This window comes from Diospyros lotus, chromosome 10, assembly GCF_014633365.1.
Source record: "Diospyros lotus cultivar Yz01 chromosome 10, ASM1463336v1, whole genome shotgun sequence".
NCBI classification, from domain to species: Eukaryota; Viridiplantae; Streptophyta; class Magnoliopsida; order Ericales; family Ebenaceae; genus Diospyros; species Diospyros lotus.
The window spans coordinates 1,079,091-1,101,540 of NC_068347.1; the positions used below are offsets into that span (position 1 = coordinate 1,079,091).

The following is a 22,450-nucleotide window of genomic DNA, read 5'->3' on the forward strand; positions in this document are numbered from 1 at the left end:
TTCATTATTTAGTGACCAATTTTGAATTGAAGTCCTTTTCTATATTGAATCTTTCCTATATCTTCATTTGCAACTTAATTTCCATCTGGAAAAATATTGGGGCACTTAAATGTTGGGATGTTATAGGAGAGATTTGCTCGATTTAGGATCATGCAAGAAGGCTACTTAGCCGGATGCATTGGCAGGGAATGCCTTCTTACTCATTTGATTGTGAAATTACTTGGCATTGACCTCTCTCTCTCTCTGAGTCTGAGATTAGTCAGCAGAACTTACTGTTAGTATTTTGATTTGGGGGCTCAAGATAAAGTGCTGGATATTAGGCTAAAAGGTAGCTTTTCATGGTGAGAGATCTTAGTTGGGTAAAACCCAAGGGCACAGTTTTCTTTCATGAGTCATGACTAAGTGGATGAAAAGAGAAAATGCTGAACAGCTTTGCAGAGGAGCCACAAAAAATTTGTGAAGTGGAACCTGTGATCACGTACTCAAAATTGATCATATTCTGGTTTTCTGCTTTAGACCAGAGAGTTTCCTCTTGGAGTGTTTCCCATCAATCTTTTAGGAGGCAAGAGCTGTAGGGAGGGAAAATGGAAGGTGTAGACATGGATTATTCATTGAGCAAAGTCAAGGGAAAGCAGAGGTGGAGTACAAAACAGTATGGGCAGAGAAATCAACCTACCAAAAAGGGGATGAACCGATGAAATTGTAAAGGAAGATAATGGTCCATTTGAGAGTTTTTCTCTTTAAATGAAACATTATTTTCTATATGTTGCATGGTCTATGGTGAAAGTATTAGGTGTGGTCGTGCGCCCATGTTGTGGATCATCTTAAACTATTTTTTAGGACATTGAGCGTGCACTCAAATAGTTTAAAATACTTGAAAGTAAATTCTACTCTAAATGGAAATGAGATTTTTTACTATCATCCATATTAGAGCTTTGAAACTTCTTTTTTCTATCAAATGCGAGTTTATTTTTCCCCAAATAGTGATGAATATTAGAGGGTTATAATTGTTCTGTTTGGACAAATTTATAGACATGCATAAGACATGCCATCATGTGCCCCTTGTACTATTCATAGTATGCATACATGCGATGTGAAATAAAAGAATTCATATGACACTAGTTGATATTTGACAATGTTTACCATATAAAATAACAATCTTTTCTACCCTATCTAGATGGATGGATACAATATTCTCTCATGCGCACCAATTTTGTCCCTACTACTTTCCTTTCTCTTCAATTTCTTTCCCTCCTAAGAAATAGTAGAGCTGGTGCTCTAGCAAAAGTTGATGTTAATTTTCCATGTATCCTCTTGTGAGCAATGTGTCATGCCCTTGGAACTCATCAAGCCAACGTGCCAACCTTAGCTCATGATCACCCTTCTGGTCATAGCTAAGTCAGTCTTCTTCTTAGATCGCACTCACCTCGGCATCTTATCAACATTGAAACCTCCTACACAAGAGAACAAGAGAGCACAAGGGCTTTAAAGAGAAACTTTGAAAACTCTTATTGAAGATTGAATGAATACAATTAAGGGGAGACCCACTATTTATAATGTTGAAGAATAAAGAAGTCTTTTAAGCCAAGGAATCTTTCAAGACAGGAAGATTTGGAGATAATTAGATAATTAGAGTTTAGTGTTTTATTTATTTGTTTTATCTTTTATTTTATCTTTTAGTTTTATCTCTTTGTTATAAGTTTAAATAGTGTTGTAATGTAGTTCTAGATATAAGGAAATCTAGATAATAGGGATGTAATCTAGGAGAATTCTTAGGGTATCTCTTGTATAAATATTTTTGCTTATATCAATAAAATCATTCGGGAATACCGCTTTACATGGTATCAGAGCCTTGTTAATAGGCTAATACAGTAAACCCTAGGGCCTTCATTACTCTATTCGAGTGCCTTCTTTGCACTAGTGAGAAGAACCCTAAAAACCCTTTTTTTTCCTTTCTCATCACTGCTTCTGTCCAGGTCGAAACATCAGTGTCTAGCCACTGTCTACCTGCACCACCACTACCATTGGGTTTGTCGTCATTAGATCGGCCGACCACCAGAGACCCGCCACCAACGGAGCCCCCACGCGCCCCCACATGTTGCCGTCCAGATCGCCTCCGACCTCAGGCGTCGACGCGTGACAGCACATCTGCCACCCTTTCGCTTTCGGTTGCTCCAAATTGGACCTTTGACATCTGTTTAGCCCGTCCTTGGTGTCTAAATTCTTGTGTTCAACGTGCCTTCATTGCACAAGGTTCCTGCCACACTATCAATCTGCCTTGCTCTTCCGCCACAACTATTCTTCCATGTTCCTATTACTGCCAAACCATTATATCAATTGAATCAAAAACTTCTACAGCCTCCTTTGTGTCATTTCTCCTTGGTAGCCATGTTAGAAACCTTCGGACAGACGCTCCTCCACTCCAACCATCACCACTGGGGAAGGAATTTCAGTGGATCAGTCATCCTTTCCTGGTGACTTACTAACAGTTCGCAGAAGAAGATCCCAACTTTAACACTTGGGATGTTGAGGATTCACGCATTATGTGATGTTTGTGGAGTACGATGCAGCTTGAAATCAGTCGGAACTTTAGGTTCCTTAGCACTGCCCGAGAGATTTGGGAGACTATTCAACAAATTTTCTCAAAGGTCAAATATGCCTCAGTGATCTTTGATGTTAAAACAAAGATTAATGCTGCAAAACAAGGCCAATTGTCTGCCACTGAGTATTACAATCTGATGAGAGGCTTATGGTTAGAGCTTGACCAATATCAAGCTATTAAGATGGTATGCAAAGAAGACACTGCCACCCTCTATCAAATCCTTGAAAGAGACCGAATAGTGGAGTTCCTAGCAGGCCTAAATCCCGAGTTTGATCAAGTTCGTATACAAGTTCTTGGTAAAGATAATCTGCCTAATTTAAATGAGGTGTTTGCTATTGTGAGGAGTGAAGAAAATAGGAGAGGTGTTATGCCTAGTGGATCTAACATGGAAGGGTCAGCACTCCTATCCAATACTAAGGAAGGGGTAGAAGGAAAAACATGAAAACCATCAGCAGCCCGAACCAAGGCTTCTGGACGTTAAGGACAGTGGTGCACTTACTACAACAAGCCTCGGCACACCAAAGAGACGTGCTTCAAGTTACATGGGAAGGAAGTGGTTCTTAGTCTAATTGGTGGGTTTCAAAATATGAGGACTCAAGGTAATCCAAAAAACTATCCACTAAGCTATCTTTCAAACAAGGAGCAAGAGAAAGAATCAAAGAAAGGAAGAAATAACTAGTTTTGGAGCAGATCTCAACCAGCTCAATAAAGAGGAGATAAACAGGTTGAAAGAGTTCTTAAAGACCATCCAAGATGGAGGTGCATCTTGCTCTATTGCACAACAAGGTAAACAAGTGTATTTTACTCCTTTTTTAGCCTCCAATACTGATATGAATAATACATGGATCTTGGATTCAGGAGCTACTGACCATATGACACCCAATTTCCATGTTTTTGAGAACTATGAGCCTTTTGAAACAACCAAACAAATCACTATTGCCAATGGGACCTCCATTCCCATTAAAGGAAAAGGCAAAGTGAGTTTTGGCCCATATTTATCAATAAATCAGGTACTCTATGTACCAGATTTAACCCTAAGCCTTATCTCCATAAAACAACTCACAAAAGATCTCAATTGCAATGTTATTTTCTCTCCATATGCATGTAATTTCAGGCCATGAATACGGGGAGTACGATTGGTGTGGCTAAAGAGCAACACGGGCTATACATCCTACAAGGGAGGAGTTTTTTTCCTAAAGAAGACAACCTGCAGGCAACCTACTCAACCTAAAATTTAGCATCTGATCGAGCTATAATTTGGCTTCACCATCTCCATCTAGATCACCCTCCTTTTAGTCTATTGAAGGGAATGTTCCCTACTTTACTTAAAACTCTTGATTCTAGCAACTTTCAATGTGATGTGTGTGTTATGGCAAAACATCATAGATCTTCTTATCCCATTAGCAATAAACTTTCATCAAAACCATTTTCTTTAATTCATTCAGATGTTTGGGGTCCTTTAAAAATATCAAACTATTCTAGGGAAAAGTGATTTGTTTCTTTTATAGATGATTGCACCTAAATGTGTTGGATTTTTCTTTTAAAAGATAAGGCTAGCATTGGGACTGTTCTGCCCTATTTTTGCAAAGTGATCCACACTCAATTTGGAACTCCAATTAAAAAATTTAGGACAAATAATGCAAAGGATTATTTCAATGCTCACTTATATCATTTTTTCCAAAATGCGGGGATAGGCCATGAATCTTCATGCATAGACACTTCACAACAAAATGGAGTGGCTGAAAGGAAAATGAGACATCTCCTTAATGTCACTCGAGCCATTCTTCATTATCACAATGTTCCTAAATATCTATGGGGGACGGCTATTTTGACAGCCACTTATGTAATTAATAGGGTCCGATCCAAGGTTCTTAATAATTGAAGTCCATTCCAATGTCTAACCGATTTTTACCCGGACCTAAAGTTGCATTCTCCTTTGCCTCTCAAAGTTTTTGAATGTGTATGCTTTGTTCACATACCAAAAATTCATCGGGACGAACTAGACCCTAGAGCAAAAAGGTGTGTGTTCATTGGATATTCTCCAACCCAAAAGGGCTATAAGTGTTACAACCCTTTTTCACGAAAAATCTATGTTTCTAAAGATGTAACCTTCATTGAGTCTCAACCCTTCTTTGACTCTTAGCCTAAAGGGGAGGATAATCAATCTGAAACCAATCTGGACAGCCTATTCTCCCTTCTAGAAACAACTATCGATGCTATCCATCAACTCCCGAAGCCATCCCAGCCTTCCTCTCCTCAGTTCACTCTATTAACAGCCTCTTCACTTCATCCAACGGAGCCTGATCCAACAAACCAGCAGCTGTATTCTTCTAACAGCTACAAAGGATCCCCCTATGTGTACAAGAGAAGATAGCCTAGTGATGGTCCACAGCCCACACCAATTGCAGCCCTTGATTCAAGCATGGAAGAACACATACCTGGAGAAACAAATACAAACCTGCCAGAACTAGAATTTACTGATTTGGACCTTCCAATTGCAATCTGAAAAGGAGTCAGAAATTGCACTAAACATCCCTTAGCCAATTTCCTATCCTATCATTGTCTTTCTCCTACCCACATAAGCTTCTTAACATCCCTAGATTCTATTGTTATTCCAAAATTAGTGGAGGAGGCACTAAAGGATCCAAATTGGAAGGAAGCCATGTTAGAAAAGATGAGGGCTTTCCACAAGAACCAAACGTGGGAATTAGTGTCTCAACCCAAGGGAGTTAGACCTGTGGGTTGCAGGTGGATCTTCAATCTAAAATATAAAGCTGATGGTACCCTTGAAAGATACAAGGCAAGGTTAGTTGCCAAAGGCTACTCTCAATCCTATGGGATTGATTACCTTGAGAGCTTTGCCCCAATAGCTAAGATGACAACTGTTCGAGTACTCATATCATTAGCAGCTAATCTAGGGTGGAAGTTGCAACAATTGGATGTTAAAAATGCATTTTTACATGGGGATTTAAAGGAAGAGGTGTTCATGGAATTACCTCTAGTTTTTTCACAGAACAAATCAAGACAGGTGTCTAGGTTGAAGAAGACATTATATGGACTCAAGCAGTCCCCGTGAGCCTGGTTTGGGCAATTTTCTACAGCAATGAATACTATGGGGTACCATCAAAGCCAAGGGGACCACACTCTCTTCATCAAACATACAGGAAATAAGGTAACAGCTTTATTGGTTTATGTTTTGATGATATTGTTGTGATAAGTAATGATGAAGTTGAACAAGAAGGCCCAAAACAAAAGGTTGCTAAGGAATTCGAAATTAAGGACCTTGGAAGACAAATACTTCTTAGGGATTGAGGTAGCCTACTCCAAAACAGAGATATTCCTATCTCAGCGTAAGTATACACTTGACTTATTGGCTGAGACCGGTCTGCTAGGAGGAAAAGGAGCACAGATTCCAGTAGATCCAAACATTAAGTTGCTGGAAAATTAATCTGGAGAAGCAATAGATAAAGGGCAATTCCAAAGATTGGTGGGTAAGTTGATATACCTCTCACATACTAGGGGAGACATAGCATTTGGAGTCAGCCTAGTAAGTCAAATCATGCATAGCCCCAATGAGGAACACATGCAGGCAGTAAGAACAATTCTTCATTATCTAAAGGCTACACCAGGAAAAGGTATATTGTTTGCACCAGGAGCTAATCTAAAGGTTCAAGGTTGCACAGATGCAGATTATGGAAGCTCTCTAGTGGATAGACGGTCCACAACTAGATATTATGCGTTCTTAGGGGGTAATTTGTTGTCTTGGAGGAGTTAAAAACAAGGGGTGGTAGCAAGATCAAGTGCTGAGATTGAATTCAGGGCTATGGCCCTTGGTGTGTGTGAACTTTTGTGGCTAAAAATAACTCTTGGAACACTTGAAGATTCAAATACAACACCCCATTGAGCTATTATGTGATAACCAATCAACAATAAATATTGCCCATAACTCGGTATAACATGATTGAACCAAACACATTGTGATTGACAAGCATTTTATTAAAGAAAAATTGGAATATGGATTGCTACACATCTCCTATGTTTCATCTAATCAACAGGTGGCAGACATCCTTACTAAAGGATTGCCCATTAGGCGCTTTGACGAGCTAGTAAGCAAGTTAGGAATGGTAGATATCCATTCACCAACTTAAGGGAGAGTGTTGAAGAATAAAGAAGTCTTTCAAGCCAAGGAGTCTTTCAAGACAAGAAGACTTGGAGATAATTAGATAATTAGAGTTTAGTGTTTTATTTATTTGTTTTATCTTTTATTTTATCTTTTTGTTGTAAGTTTAAATAGTGTTGTAATCTAGTCCTAGATATAAGGAAATCTAGATAATAGCGATGTAATCTAAGAGAATTCTTAGGGTATCTCTTGTATAAATATTTTTGCTCATATCAATAAAATCATATGAGAATACCGCTTTCCTTTCTTCTTTTCTTTCTACATATAACCTTTAGACTTATGTTCAAAAGACATAAATGTGCATTCTATCCTTATCTACAAGGGTACAATTACAAATTTGAAGAAGTTGATCCCTGCCTCCAACCAATCGAATAACTATGAAACCTTTCAAAACTAGCAACACAATCCTCCCACGTAACTCGGCCTATCACATTGTGCCATGCAATGCACCCAATCGCATCCATGTGGCCTGCTGTCTACATCCTCGCAGCAAGTCCAATCAACATCCAATCATTTCCTTGATGCATCCCAGCCATTACCCCCTTGTGTCCGAGGCCAATGGATCATCCATATAACTCCTCGTCATAACCACATGTTGTCTGTTCTTATCCTTTTGATTTCAGTTCCAAATTGAGTCTTGATCATCTTACAAAAACTGGGAAATTTAGTGCACACTTCGAACTTAGACTTTAAGAGATAAAGCCAAGTCATCCGTGTGCAGTCATCAACAAACACCACAAACCATTTAGTTCCAGATAAATTTGGGATTGAAGATGGGCCCCAAATGCCACTATGGATCAAGTTAAAAGGGTGAGAACTCTTATTATTATTAAGAGGAAAAGAGGCCCTTTTGTGTTTAGCCAACTCACACACATCACACTGAAAACTCTTAACATCTAATCCCTTGAACAAAGAGGGATACATATCATGAAGAACTTTGAAAGTTGGATGCCCTAGACGGAAATGATGTAGCCAAATTACATCTTTATTGGATTGAGCTAAAAATGAAACTGGAAACTATCCTCTATTATTTTTTCCACTTAGATCTTCAAGATGATAGAGACCATCATTTACCCTAGCACACCCAATCATCTTCCTCGATTCCTTTTCTTGAAATTCACAAAATGAAGGATAGAAGATGGCACAATAGTCAGAATCATGGGTCATTTTTTGGATAGAAACTAGATTGGTACAAAGTTTAGGGACATGAAGAATATCTCTTAGGATTAGGTTTCTGTCAATGAGAATATCTCCTTGACCTGCCATGGTTGTGAAGGATCCATCGGCTAGCATAATTTTCTTGGCACTGGGACATGGTTTATAGGTCAAAAAAATTGTAGGAAATGGTGTCATATGATCGGTTGCCCCAGAGTCAAGAATCCAAGTATGTTTAAAAACCTTGTATGAAGTATGTAAATTAAATGAGGTAGAAGATATACTTGTGAAGGCTAAGTTGGAAGCACTAGTATTTGCACCTAATTTCTTCTCAATGGAATCCAACAGGCTTCTTAACTTCTGAATCTCCTCCTTCCTCAACAGCTCCACCGAATTTACCCATTTTGTAGGCTCATTCTCTGCACTAGTTTTACCATTTGCTACATAAGCCTACCCCTTTGATTGTCCCCCCTTTTCTGGTTTACCATGAAGTTTTCAGCACCTATCAATTATGTGTTTGGGCTTTTTGCAGAAGGTACATCATAATTTGTCCTTATTTGTGATCCTGGTGAAATTTGTTCCTCATTTTTCCACTCTAGTAAATTTCTCCTGACCGAGACCACCTTTTAGGGATAATAAAGCTGAGTTTTCCATAGGCTACACTTCGAGCATTACTCCTCTTCTACTTTCCTCGGCCCTAACAATCAAAATTGCTTCATTTAAAGATGGAAACTGAAACTTATCGAGAATCTGGACTCTCACTGCATCATATTCTGCATTAAGGCCAGCAAGGAAGTCATACGTCCTCTCTCTTTCCACGCACTTCTTTTGAATGGCAGCATCTTCACTACACTTCATTTGGATACACTGATAATGATCCAACTCTTGCCACAAGGTTTGCAATAAACTTGCATACTCGGTTATAGACCGCGTTCCTTGTTTGGTGGCTATTACTTTAGTTCTGATTTCATAGGTTTGGGCAGCATCATTTACCTTGGAATAAGTCATCCTCACCGCGTTCCAGATCTCCTTAGCCGTAGTGAGAAATATCACTGTGTCACTAATCTCTAGAACCATTGAGTTCTAGAGTCAAGACATGATTAGTAAGTCCTCTTTGTCCCACACGTCATATGTTAGATCATCCTCCTTTGGTCCAATGCTGAGTAAATGGCTCAGCTTTCCCTTGCCTTTAAGGAAAGTCTTGACCAACTGGGACCACTTCAGATTATTCTTGCCAGTCAGCCTAAACGCAGCTTATATCTACCGGAGTTTCCAGAAAGGGTAACCTCATTCGTACCTTCGTTGGTATTTCCGAACTCATTGGTTTCACTCATGGATTCAATTTATAAAAAAGATTTGAAGGGAAGGATAATGCGCAAATCGGTTTCAAATAACCAGGAGAGGACGAGCTTGAATCAAAGAATTTTGATTTCAAGCAATCGGAAAAATGGATTGGATCAGACTATGGCTCTGATACCATGTTGAAAGAAAGAACCAAAGAACTGAAAATCCAATCTCACTTCATTCATCCGTAGGTTACAAAATATGTACAACGTTAATTCTAAGTTAGGCAATCTTCCAAGAAGAGAAACATGCCTAAACAACCTTAGGAAATATCTACAATATGGAAAGATTGTACCAGATACGAACTACTAGTAATACAAGGAAATAAATAAAACAACAAGAATAAAGGAAACAAATCAGAACAACAGTAAAAGGAAACAAACTAAATAAGAAACAAATCAATATCAGCCACTGAAGGAAAGAGCAGTCCATGCATGTAAATTCCAACATGTTTAAATCTTTTTTCCTGTAGTTTGTCTAAACGCTTCAATTAATTTACTTGGGGTGGTAATATGTACAATTTTCTTAAAGTATTTTTGTTATAAACTTTTGATTATGGTGATCAATGTGTGCTCCTCCCTTTATGGTATATATTGCTTATAATTTGTTTGTTTATTTATTTATTTAAAAATTGAAATTTTACGTGATTGAGAATAGTTATTTAACTTTTAGGGATGGCAAAAGTGGAAAAATAAAATGAGATGTTTAAAGATTTTGATTTCCAGTTTACATCAACTAGACGGACGATGGCCAATCTGGTCCACATTGAGCTGAACACCAGACTCAGATTGCTTCATGTTTGTCTAGGTTGGGGCAAGTTCTTTGAAACAAAATGTGCAAGTCAAAGGGATAAATGAAGATAACTTAGTAGGATTTGGCTAAACTTGTTAATCTAGTTTTCTTCTTGGTTTTAGGTGCAGTGACCTTCATTTCTTTGACTTTGTTCATTATCTTTTAGTAATGCATTCATGTCTTCTTTTGCTGATTTCATATTGTTCTTTGTACTTACATTAATCTGATTGTGGTTGGTAAGCATCTGGGCTAGTTTTTATTATTTTTATTTTTAGTAAGCTTACATTGAGTTCAACCTGACATAAAGCATACGTGAAGCAATTTGAACTTTAAAATTTTCTTCCAGTTTGGATTTTTCTAATGATCTTTATATCATGGACTTTTTTTGTGTTTAATATCCTGGTGCACCACTTCAGGTCTCTGATTTTGAGCATCATGATGGTGATGAAATATCGGGTGGAAGGTCTTCTTTATATGCTCATCCGAGGGAGCAGATGGGCTCTCAAAAAGCAATATCATTACCTTCGTCCCCACATGAATTTAGTAGTCAGACTTCTGAAATAGGTGGGAGTTCAGACTACCAGCAAAGTGATGAAGCAGTCTCAACTTGGAACAAAGTACTGGAATTGCCCCTGTTCCAAAATAAACCTCTATTGCCATTTCAGGAATGGAATATTGATTACAGAGAACTGACTGTTGGAACTCGTGTTGGGATTGGTGAGCATGAATTTTAATAAATTTCCAATGTCATATATTTGACTTGGGAGTTCCTTTACAGGTTTATTGATTCAGTACATGACCTAATGCATAGCTATTGAATATAGAGTTACCATCACAGCATATAATTGACATAGTAACTTTGGTAAGGATTAGTTTGGGACCGAGATGAATAGTTCCTCCTTTTTTTTTTTTCACTCTAATGGCTCATTTCTCCAGGATATTGCTCTCGGATGTAGAAGGTTATCTATAAAATCTAAGGTTCATAAGTGGGTGAGAGTACCTTTGGGAGTTACTCATGTTCACTAAGTGAATGACATGGTTTTCTTATCTAAGGCTCGTCTGGCTTATTTTTAATTTAATTGTTTCATCAGTGAATTAAAAATTGGAAGAATAACACAGTTGTTTCCTGATATAAGAAAGCAATGTGTTCGAGGAAAAAAATTGTAATAGAGTACAATGGAAGTATTAATAACAACAATTAGGTAAACGTCATTTTTAGGATTCATTTTCCAATTTACTTTGTTATTGGTATTTAATATTTTATCAATTCATTAAAATGTCCTTTATCTTAAATAGCGTGTGCATTATATTGAAATATACAATAATACGATATTCCATGTTTATGTCCATGTTTGAAAAAACAACCACAAATGAAACTGCAACAGTTAGAAAATACCAGAACTAAAACTAGTGAATCAAATGTCAAATCTCTTGCTAAGAGGCGCAATGATGCTTCTTGAAGATTGTTAGGGCCTCCCACTGTGCAAGGGATCAAGCCACTCTACCTTCGGGATTCACTTAGCTCGGATTCAATCTTGTTCCCTTACAGTTTTGCACTAACCAATTGAAACCAAGTGCTTTTGAACCTCAGATCTAGATGCCCAATATATAATAGTATTTGTTATTTATTTTCATTAGGAATATTTTAGTATTTGAAGGCAAATCTTTTTTAGTTCCTGATTTATGAATTTTTGTAGTTCCTAGTTAATGTGTCTCTTGGGTGGCCATGCCTATTGGGTTTCCAACTCATTGAATTAAACTAGAGTATTTAAATTTAACTCACACACCTACTTCAGATAATTTCTAACAGTCTGTACTACCTCTGTAAGTTTTTGGACAATTGGATGAAAGCTTATATGTACCTAGGAGATAATCATGTACCAGGTAGTGGTTGTGTGGCCAACATGGATGTACCCCCTTTGGCTCTTTTACCTGGATTAGATTAGTATTAATAGATATCTGTTATTTGTGTTGCTTCAATGATTTGGATTTTTAAAAAACCAGACGTCTCTTTTGATTTGCAAATAGTGATGAAAATTAGCAATCATGCTGGGGCAGTGGGTTTTTATGGATCTCTCTTTTACTGGGTCATTGGTGGGTGGGGCTGATGTTTTTCTAAAGATAGCTGTATTTCTCTCTTGATTTCCTTAATAACATGCGCTCACTTATTTTAAAAAAAAATATGTTAGAGCCCCCACTGCACATCAACCCAACTAGTGATCCTGCTTCCTATTCTTGGTTCATGCTGCTTGACTTCTTATCCCCCTTGCCCCACTTCACATTGTAGATGTTATTTGCAATTCACTGTGTTGCACAAATCCTTTGGGACTAAGCCTATCAATGACATGATTGCAGAAGGTAACTAGATCAAAAAGCTTATATTAATTTCAACAATTGTTGAGCTACCATTTTCCTCCTATTTTTTCCCTAACTTTATAGGCAACTGGATTCTAAGCTCTTACACCTTGACGCATTGTCTTTCATTTCTTCAGTTGTCAGCTTCCTTGGATACCCACTGCCATATTCTTCCATGGATAGACTCAAATATCTCATAAGTGGAGCCTATATACAACAAAATACAAAGTGAATAAACTAAAGATCTTTATTAGTAATTTCTATATGTATTACAGTTTTCTATAATGGATAATAGATGTTGAGCCTGGGGTTGCCTATTCCATCCTCTCCCTGCTTCAATGGGATTTCACTTATCCAGATTAACACCATGAGGCATGTTCCATCAGGTGAGTGGCAGGATGGGAACTGAACCCAGCTTCCCCGGTTCTTTTGCTATTCCTGTCCATAAATAGGATTCTCATATAAACTGTTTTGTGAGTTGGATTCAGGATTGAGTAATATAGCAATGAGAAACAGTTATTATTAACCAATGATAAAGCTGCCGAGAGTGTGACCAGTGTTATTATCAAGAGAACGAAAGCCTAAAGTCTTTCACAAATTGGGCAGGATGCGAATTATAGAGTTCCTTGAGAAGCCATTAAAATAGTGTCTTCAGTTTGATTAAATGTGAGATCCCTTGTTGGGATAAGTCTTATGCTTTTTGCTGGAAGGCTTTTTAGTGGGCAATGATAACTGCAAGATCGTATTCCTTGTTATTATTTTTTTCTTTTTTGATTTCAAAGGTTCAAAAAACCATCTGGGCATGACCGTGGTGCTATCTTTTAACTCTAAATGTTGTCAATTTGGCATTTCTATCTGATGCATGGTGTGTAATGTTGAAGACTGATGGTTATTTTAGTTCTATATCATATTTTCACTTTACTTTTTGACTTAGATGATGCCTGTCTGCCAGTTTAGTTAAATATGTATTTATGTTTCTTTCTTTTTAATGTGCAGGGTTCTTTGGAGAGGTTTTCCGTGGCATTTGGAATGGAACAGATGTAGCGATCAAGGTTTTCTTGGAGCAAGATCTGACTGCTGAAAATATGCAGGACTTTTGCAATGAAATATCCATCCTCAGGTATATTTGTTCCTTATCCTCTTAACATGATTCTTTTTTATATGTAAACAAGTATCGGTATCCTTTCTAACTAAGCTTTTCTGTTTTTGTTTCATTATTATTTTTTTCCATCCAGCCGCCTCCGTCACCCAAATGGTACTTTTCTTCACCACCTTCTTGTCATATTATACCTTTAATATGTGATATGTTCTTCAAAAGATTCTGCATTTGATGGAAATGTAGGAAACCCTATATGAGTTGCTCTGGGAAATAAATTATGCTGAACATAGAAATAGAAGAATTTTAAGGAACAAATTTCTGTATACTGAAGTTGCTGTTGGGATTTCTGCTCTTTTTATTTCAGGATATCAATCTGAGAATTTTAGATTGCTGGTGTGAGTATTTAGTAATTATATTCTGTAGGTATGTGGAAAGGGGATCAACAACAAAGCAACAACACTAGATAGGAGAAAAGGCATATTATGGGCTTCGCAATTCTGTGTATGTTGAATTATCATGGCCCTCCTAGGGTTAGAACCCTCAAATACATAGAGCACAACCATTAGTTTCTCCTAGGGTTTGGTTTCTACTGACAATAAGGATAAACTGAATCTGAACAATTTTTGAACTCTTACGGGTATAGTTCTTATCCTTTAGATATTCATTCCTAGTAGGATTGAAATGAGAACTGCCTCTCCCAGTCAAGTTGGCCACTTTGCCTCCCTGACACCTAAGTTCTTACTCAAGTAACATGTTAGGGAAAACCTCTGACTTAAGGCATCATTCTGCACAACCCCAGAATTCCCTGTTTATCTTACTTAAATATATCTGGTATATACACTGCTATACCTCCAAGGGCTAAACTTTAGCCTATATCTCTATATTCTAGCCAGGCTGCTACCTTGATGAACAGAACTAACATTTGCAGGTGCCAAAGTTACTATGGTATTTGCAGTAACAAAATGGGTTATGTATGATGGTCTGTCTGTGTCCCAGCCCTAGGCTAACACATTCAGCCATGTACAAGGACACCATGTGCCCATTATGCAACAATATAATTATATGCCTATAATGGACTTATAAAATAATAATGAGAAAATAAAAAGAACTTGTTTTTGAGCAACTGGTGCTTCTTCTTTGGCAGTCATCTTATTTCTGGGTGCTTGCACAAAACCACCACATTTGTCAATGGTTACTGAATACATGGAGATGGGATCCTTATACTATTTGATCCATCTGAGTGGGCAGAAAAAAAAACTCAGCTGGCGTAGGAGACTGAAAATGCTGCGAGACATCTGCAGGTGCATTTTCCCTTTGTGTAATTCATGGAAATCCTCGTGTAATTGAGTGCTTCATGTTTATTTTCTATTCAGATCAACTTTGTCTACTGGAAGCTTAAAATTTGGTTAGTTGTGCTATTATCAATGTTCATGTATTGGCTTTTTTTTTTTCTAACTTTTTTTTTGTCTTAATCGGCTATGTTCTGTCTTTGCATCTTCTTTTTATTTGTTAAGGAAATGGAACTTTTTAATCTTTAGTTACATTAACTGTTATCTTATGTTCTGAACATACTTTTTGGCAGTTGCCTACTTGATATGGAACTCCTTTGTCTAGGCTCCCCCAAGATGAAAGAGAATTTTTACATTTACAAGTAATATTTCTGTAGTTATATTTTATTTTAAAGGATGGTTCTAGAGTTAAATTTTTGTTTGATAGTTGATGCGGCACAAGTTTTTCAGACCTTTTTGAATCAGCTAAGGGTTGGAGAGGTTTCGAGAAAGGATTATTTCTCCTTGGGGGACATTGTTTTGGTCACCACTGTTTAGGCATAATTTCCAAGATTAGGAAATTAACTCCATGTTTGTATTTGTTGTCTTAGTTTATGTTAGCCCATTATAAAGCAGGTGAAGATTGCTGGGCATGGTGCCCATCAAGGGGAATGGACTTTAATTTTGTCTCTCTATGAGGCACTTAGTGTTGGAGTGGGGAGAGGGTTTCCTTGGAAGGCTATTTGGAGAATGGGAGCACCACCTTGTTAGGACCCAAGGGTTTTTTTGGCTAAAATAGTAATTAGCCTATTTTACATTTTACTTGTATTTTCCGCTGGTTGTTTTTTTTTGGTCGTTTGTTATTTTCTATAGAGTAGCTATATAAAGCTATTGAAGTCTGTTGGTTGGAGATGTTTTGAATTCAACCATTTCCCTCTCATCAATCTGATAGACTATTGATAATAGTCTAGCTTTAATTACTGAGAATAAAAGGGAATTACACGGCTGGAAAATTAACAGAATGAAAGAAAAATGGACATTCGAGAGGTCCATGCTCTCCCTTAATATTCACCCAAATATTTCCTGCCTTCTACTCTATTTGCATCCCTATTTATAGGTTGTTAGCTCCCCCACTTCTGTAGTTCAAAACCCACAACTTCTATCCTCATTGTTAGTAATAAGACTGCTTGTCTACTTAAAGCATTCGTCACTTTATTCTACACTTCTAACTTGTGCTTCAGTTTAAAAGTGTATTTTTGCAAAAATTGAGACTACCTGGCATGCATATCATTGTTGATTCTCTTTTGGCTATTCAAGTACATCAAAGGTTGCTGATCTGAGTACAGAACAAATTCTCGCCCAACTAGATTATGCTCCCACGATTTGAAAGCTTGGACGAAAAAATAGAATTCCTTGTCATATCTGCTCCACTTCCGCCTTGCTTCACTCAATTTCCCACTAAAGTATGCTATGGGCCTCTTCTCTTGGGACATGATTGCCCCTATCCTTACTCCACTGGCATCACATTCCATTTCAAACATCTTGTCAAAATCTAGCAGCGCCAATATTGGGACAGTACACAGCAAAACTAGTGTCAGCTTCCTCTCCACAATGGAATTTCACCTTCTTCAAACACTTGGTTATGGGTGTGGTGATACTACTAAAGTTGCGTATAAAATGCCTGTAGAAAGTTTCCAATCCCTGGAAACCACACCTCATTGATAGTTTTCAGGGTTGGCCACTCTCTAATGGCTTAGGTCTTTTCTACATCTACTTGTATCCCCTCATCACTAACAATAAATCCCAAGAACAAGAGTTTATCTGTCATGAAACTGCACTTCTTTAGGTTCACATACAGCTTATTCTCTTGCAAGATTGTTAGTACTTCCCTCGAGTGCGAAAGGTGCTCTTCCTCGAATCGACTATAAATTAGGATATCATCAAAATATACAATCACAAATTTTCCAATAAAAGGTTTTAGTACATGGTTCATCAATCTCATGAATGTGCTTGGGGCGTTAGTCAACCTGAATGGCATCACCAACCACTCATACAACCCCTCCTTAGTCTTGAAGGTCGTTTTCCACTCATCTCCCGGTTTAATTCGAATTTGATGGTATTTACTTCTCAAGTCTAATTTTGAAAACCACTTAGCACCATGCAATCTGTCCAACATGTCATCTAGTCTCGGAATTGGGAATTTGTACTCAACTGTTATCTCGTTATTTACTCAATTATCTATACACATCCTCCAACTACCATCTTTCTTCATAGTCAACAATGCTGGAACTGCACAAGGACTCATGCTCTCTTGAATTTGGCCCTTTCTCAACAACCCTTCCACTTTCCTCTTGAAAATCTCTCTCTTTTGGACTCATTCAGTAGTGGGGTAGGGTAGGTTTGGTAAACTAGTGCCAGGAATCAAATCAATGTGATGTTGAATATCTTGCATTAGTGGTACTCCGTCGAGTAGGTAATCTAGCATTACTTCTCTAAACTCTTCCAACAATGTTTTCATCAGTTTGGGATACTCACCTAGTTCCTGCCCTGTTCCATTCAACAAAACTTGTTTCACAATTGCTATATGTACCACCTTGGACTCTTTAATTGCTTCCTCCTTCTCTTGCTCGAATTGGGCGATGGTAAGGAAGGTTCGCCCCTCCACTTTAGAAGTTTTAGGACGAAGTGGTAGCAAAGTATATTTTACTCCTCCCTTCTTGAACCTATGCACATTATTCCTCCCAGAATGTTGAGCATTTGCATCATACTGCCAAGGTCTACCCAACAAAATATGACAAGCATCCATATCCACAATATCACAATAAATCTCATCACAATATTTGCCTATGGAAAAGGGTACCTTACAGTGTTCTGTCATGTGGACCTTCTTTGCAACTTTAATCTACTCAATAGTATAAGGAGCGAGATGTTTCTCAACTAGTAGTCGCGAGCTCTCCATCGTCTATCTCCCTATAATGTTCTCCTCTCTGCTACTATCAATTATAACATCAAATACCCGATCTTTGATGGTACACCTAGTTTGGAACAGTTGATGACGCTTGCTAGGATCTTTTGTCTTTGGTGCCAACATTGTTTGTTGGACCACATAGCTGAAAACAGTATCATCACAGTTGTCTTCGTATTCAATATCCTCTCCATTGGAGCAGCATATCTCAGCAACATCTTGCTCTTCTCTATGTTCAACTACATGGACTGCCTTCCTTTGAGGACATTCATTCGATCGATGTCTTGGTTGGTTACACCTAATACACTTTCTTGAGGTAGGTCTTGCATAGGGGTTAAACCTTTTTTGTGCCTCCTTCGCTTCTGTGACCTTCTGCTTACCTGCAGACTTATCCTCCTATATCGGTCAGCACGGACTTGATTTCCTTGGGACTATGTTTTACTGTCTTTGCCAGCTATTGCTTTGTATGGATCAGCATACATCTTACGTGAATAATCAGTCCGCGCCTTTTCCTGCAACATCAACTCTGCCTTCAACACTATATTCTTGGCTTCAGCTATAGTTCGCCCCACTTGTACCCCTATACAGTCTTTCATGGTTGCCTTCAAACCGTCCAGGTACTTAGCCACTTGCTGTCCCTTACTTTCTCTTAAGTCATTCCACTCTGACAGCCTCATAAATTCAGCAGTATATTCATGGACAGTCCGCTGTCCCTGTTGACATCTTTGATATTGCTGAAATAAAATCTGATCATAATCAGGAGGAAGAAAATCTCTTTCTAGTAGTTGCTTCATTCAGAACCAGGTTCGAATTGGAGGTCTACCCTCTCTTTCCCTTTGGGTCTGCTCTCTATTCCACCAGGCGAAAGCACCCCCTTTTAATCAACACGCCACCAGCTTTACTCTCCTATCTTCAGGTATTTCCATATATTCAAAGAACCTGTCAATTTCAGCAATCCAGTCTAGGAATTCTTCGATATTTAGGTTACCACTGAAGTATGGAATGCCTACCTTCAACTTGAACTCATCTCTGTCCTCGTAAGCGTTTCTCCGGTGACCTTTATTATACTGATTATTCCTGCAATAGTTTCTCACAGGTTCCTCCAGGTCTTCATCTTCTATATCATCATCATAGGCAGGCTGCCTTCATTGATTTGCAGGACCATTTCTGCCGAAATGACTACCACACGCATGAGCAACTTCATCTCCTGTAGGTAGCACCTCATTTTCTTGATCTCTATTGGCACTTAGGGCTAAGGTGTCTTGGCAATCTGCCATCTCTTCAAAACACCACTCTAGGCGCTGGAATTGGAGATCCATCCTATTCTCCATGGCCCTCAATGCCTCCTCAGGATCTGAGGCCTCAGTTCCCCAATCACCACCAAGGGAATCGCCGCCACAAACGTTGTCATCACTGGCCATCAGACTGGGTGAGCTTGCTTGCTCTGGTACCAACTGACGCAACGTAGGAAGTGATTTAAACCAGTTTCACGTTGAAATTGAAGATGAAATCGAATTTAAGAGAAGAAATCTGATATTATTCTAAAGCTGCTTTCTAATACTTAGGAACAAAAATATTTATAGGCTACCCTAAACTTTAATTCATCAGGAAGTGGAATTCCTAGCTGAATCAGGAAGATTAAAACAAAGTCAAATCATAACTAAAGTAGAAAACAGAAATTCTAATTGAAGTAGAAAGCTAAAACTGAAATTCTAACTGCAATAGGAAATCCTAATTGCAGTAGGAAAACTGAAAGGCATCCTAATTACAATGGGAAATCGAAAGGCTCATCTGGCTTCTTTCGGACTGTTTTGGGCTGGATGTTCCACGTCACCTTTCTTTGGGTGGGCATTATCACATGGATCAATACACATTTTAGATAACTTGAGGTAGGGCAGGCATGAGATAGCTGATTGCTTTTTTAATATGTGCTAGGAGAATGGGAAGTTAATGAATCACCCCTATTTTTATGTTGTTCAATGGCTTGCAATTATAATAGCTTTATTCAGAGTTACATGGGTACTGCCACCTCTGTTCTGGATTATTTTTAACTCATAGGTAAGGACTTGTTTGTGGAAGACATTAAAAATTGTTGTGGAACTTCACTCTTTTTTGTAATGTGTTGTATTTCATTAGACGAATTAGGAGAGCCTCTAAAGCCGTCTCAGGCTTGAAGGTCAACTCTGCTGAGAGTGAGATTCTAGTGATAGTGGAAGTTCTGGACATTGAGGATATAGCGGCTTCCTTAGGTTGTAAAGTGGTGGTCTCCCTTCTAATTATCTTGATCTCCCTTTAGGTTCTTCCGTTCAATCTAAGGCAGTCTGGAATGGGATCATTGAGCATCATCATCATTATCATCTATTTCACTTTGTGCTAACCAATGTTCTAAAATACGCTAGGTGCTAGTCGAGCCCTCGATTGGGGCCTAGCGCCTAGACGGGGCCTAGGAAAACTATTTTTTTTTTTTTTTTAACATTTTGATGTAATTTAATGTTATTTTTAAGTAAATCAAAGTTGGAACGATAAGTGAAATAATAGAATTAAGCTTGAGAAAACAAATTGTTGTAGATCAGTTCTGAGTTTAAGAAGGCAAAAGCAACAATAATGCAATATATACCATATCTGAAGAATCCAACTAATAACACCTAATTGAACTCTTTCCTCTCCATTTTCTTCCAGCACACGATCTTCACCGGACTCAAAATCAATTTCATTGATTCTTGCTCATCTTCTTCTTCTAATTGAAAATTATCTTCATGAAGCTCTCTCATCCTAGAACTGCTTCAAGGTTGAAGCATCTCGTCTGCTCTGGATGCTTCATCAACCACTTTCCAAGTGAGCCCCATACTAGAGTCAACTTCTTCATCATCTCCTCCATCAACAATCCATCCTTGTGCATTACTGGCATCACTAGCAAGTAGCACATCAACATTCTTTCCTTCTCCCTTTTTTGTTTGTTCATAAGTTTCGCATTAAATTAGACATAGACAAGATTGTTCAATCGATGCACATCCAGTCTATTTCTTTTCTTCGTATGTATCTACATAAATAAAATAAAAATAATATCAATTTAAATGATAGATAACTAATTGATATTAAAAAATATAGTTCATACTTTCATAAGGATAATGAAATTAAAATATTAAAAATGTTTTAAAATATACACTAATCCCTTCAAAAGTGCTCCAATTTCTTTCACAATTGGATGAACTATTAGTTAACGAGAGGATCCTTGTTGCCATTCATTGCAAGTTTGGAGTTTGATTTCCATAAGTCATCCACCATGTAACTACATAAGTTAACAAGTATAAAGTTAATAAATTTATACACTAATACACAATAGGAACTAAGAAAAGGATTAAAGGAATTTTATATCTAGATTATAATTGTCATTATTTTTTACACATCCTTGAGTTGCCTACACTTTTCCAAAAGCTCCCTCTTTACGAGTATACTTTGGCAACTCAACATTTATAACATGATCTTGCAATTCAAAATAATCATCATCATGATAAAACATCTACACACAATTAAAAAGCCGATCCATCACTTCATTATCAAGACGTATATTCTTATTCTTGAAAAGGGAGTAGGGATTCAAAAGGTAAGCCACAAAATGCAATGGACTATCTAGCCTATCTTTCACCCTTGCTTTAATAATCTCTATAACAGGCTGATAGTTCTTCTCAAGATTATTTAGAGACCTCTTTAATATCTTCCTTTGCTTGCTTAATCTCTCCATATAAAAAGTCCATAGAAGGCTTTCTATCTGCATTAATAATTCGAAACACCTTCACCAAAGGTGCAAAAACCTTAAGGCCTAAAGTTACACCATTCTAGAAATCAATGCTCATCACAGTAGCATAGGTTGCTTTCCCTTTAACAATCTTTGATCATTTACACTCCTCCCATTTAGAGCTGGTAAACATTGTCCTCAATTAGGCCTTTTTCTCTGTCAAACTCTGCAGAGTAAGGAAAGAAGAAGCAAATCTAGTGACTCCTGGTCCCACTATATCCCTCTTCTTTGTAAATGACCTCATTAAGGACAAGGTCTTATGGTGTGCATAAATGAAAATTGTCAAACTCTTGGCCTGATCAATGACTTTCTTATACTTCGGCATTTTTCTAATACTTTCAAGCATCAAATTGATGGTGTGAGTAGCACATGATGTCCAAAAGATATTTGGCCTCTTCAGCTTCAATAATTTTGACGCTCCCAGATTGTTGGCAGCATTGTTAATTACTACTTGGACGACATTTTGTGGCCCAACTTGCTCAATACACTTGTTCACACACTCAAAGATGAGTTCACTTGTATGTGCTTCATCAGATGATTCTTTTGAAGAAAGAAAAGCAGTACCCATGCTAGAATTAACACATAGGTTCATGATGCTCTTCCTTTTTCTGTCGATCCAAACATCTGTCATAATGGAGCACCCATTTTGTGCCCACTCTTCTTCATGCTTCTTCAGTAACTCTTTCATTCTATCAACTTTTTCCTTTAATAATGGTTTCCTCAATTGGTATTGACTGAGAGGTTTGAAACCTGGCCCAAATTGACCAACCGCCTCAACAAACAATTTGAAGCTATCATTATCAATAGCTTCGTACACCCATCTAGCACAATATCCACGAACAGTCTGTGTTCTCTCTTTAAATAGTGCTTCACTAATATTTTGTTGCATTTGCA

The 22,450-nt window shown here is 37.8% G+C and overlaps 1 protein-coding gene across 12 annotated transcripts in view; it reads left to right on the forward strand.

The window, feature by feature from the left end:
* Positions 1 to 22,450, forward strand: part of LOC127811283 (probable serine/threonine-protein kinase SIS8) — a 105,566-nt gene that overhangs the window by 74,249 nt on the left and 8,867 nt on the right. For all 12 annotated transcript variants that reach the window (XM_052351008.1, XM_052350998.1, XM_052351003.1 and 9 more), the window contains 4 exons: positions 10,490 to 10,790; positions 13,425 to 13,548; positions 13,664 to 13,683; positions 14,672 to 14,828. In XM_052351008.1, the coding sequence (XP_052206968.1) occupies positions 10,490 to 10,790; positions 13,425 to 13,548; positions 13,664 to 13,683; positions 14,672 to 14,828 (602 nt within the window). The remainder of the gene's footprint in view (positions 1 to 10,489; positions 10,791 to 13,424; positions 13,549 to 13,663; positions 13,684 to 14,671; positions 14,829 to 22,450) is intronic.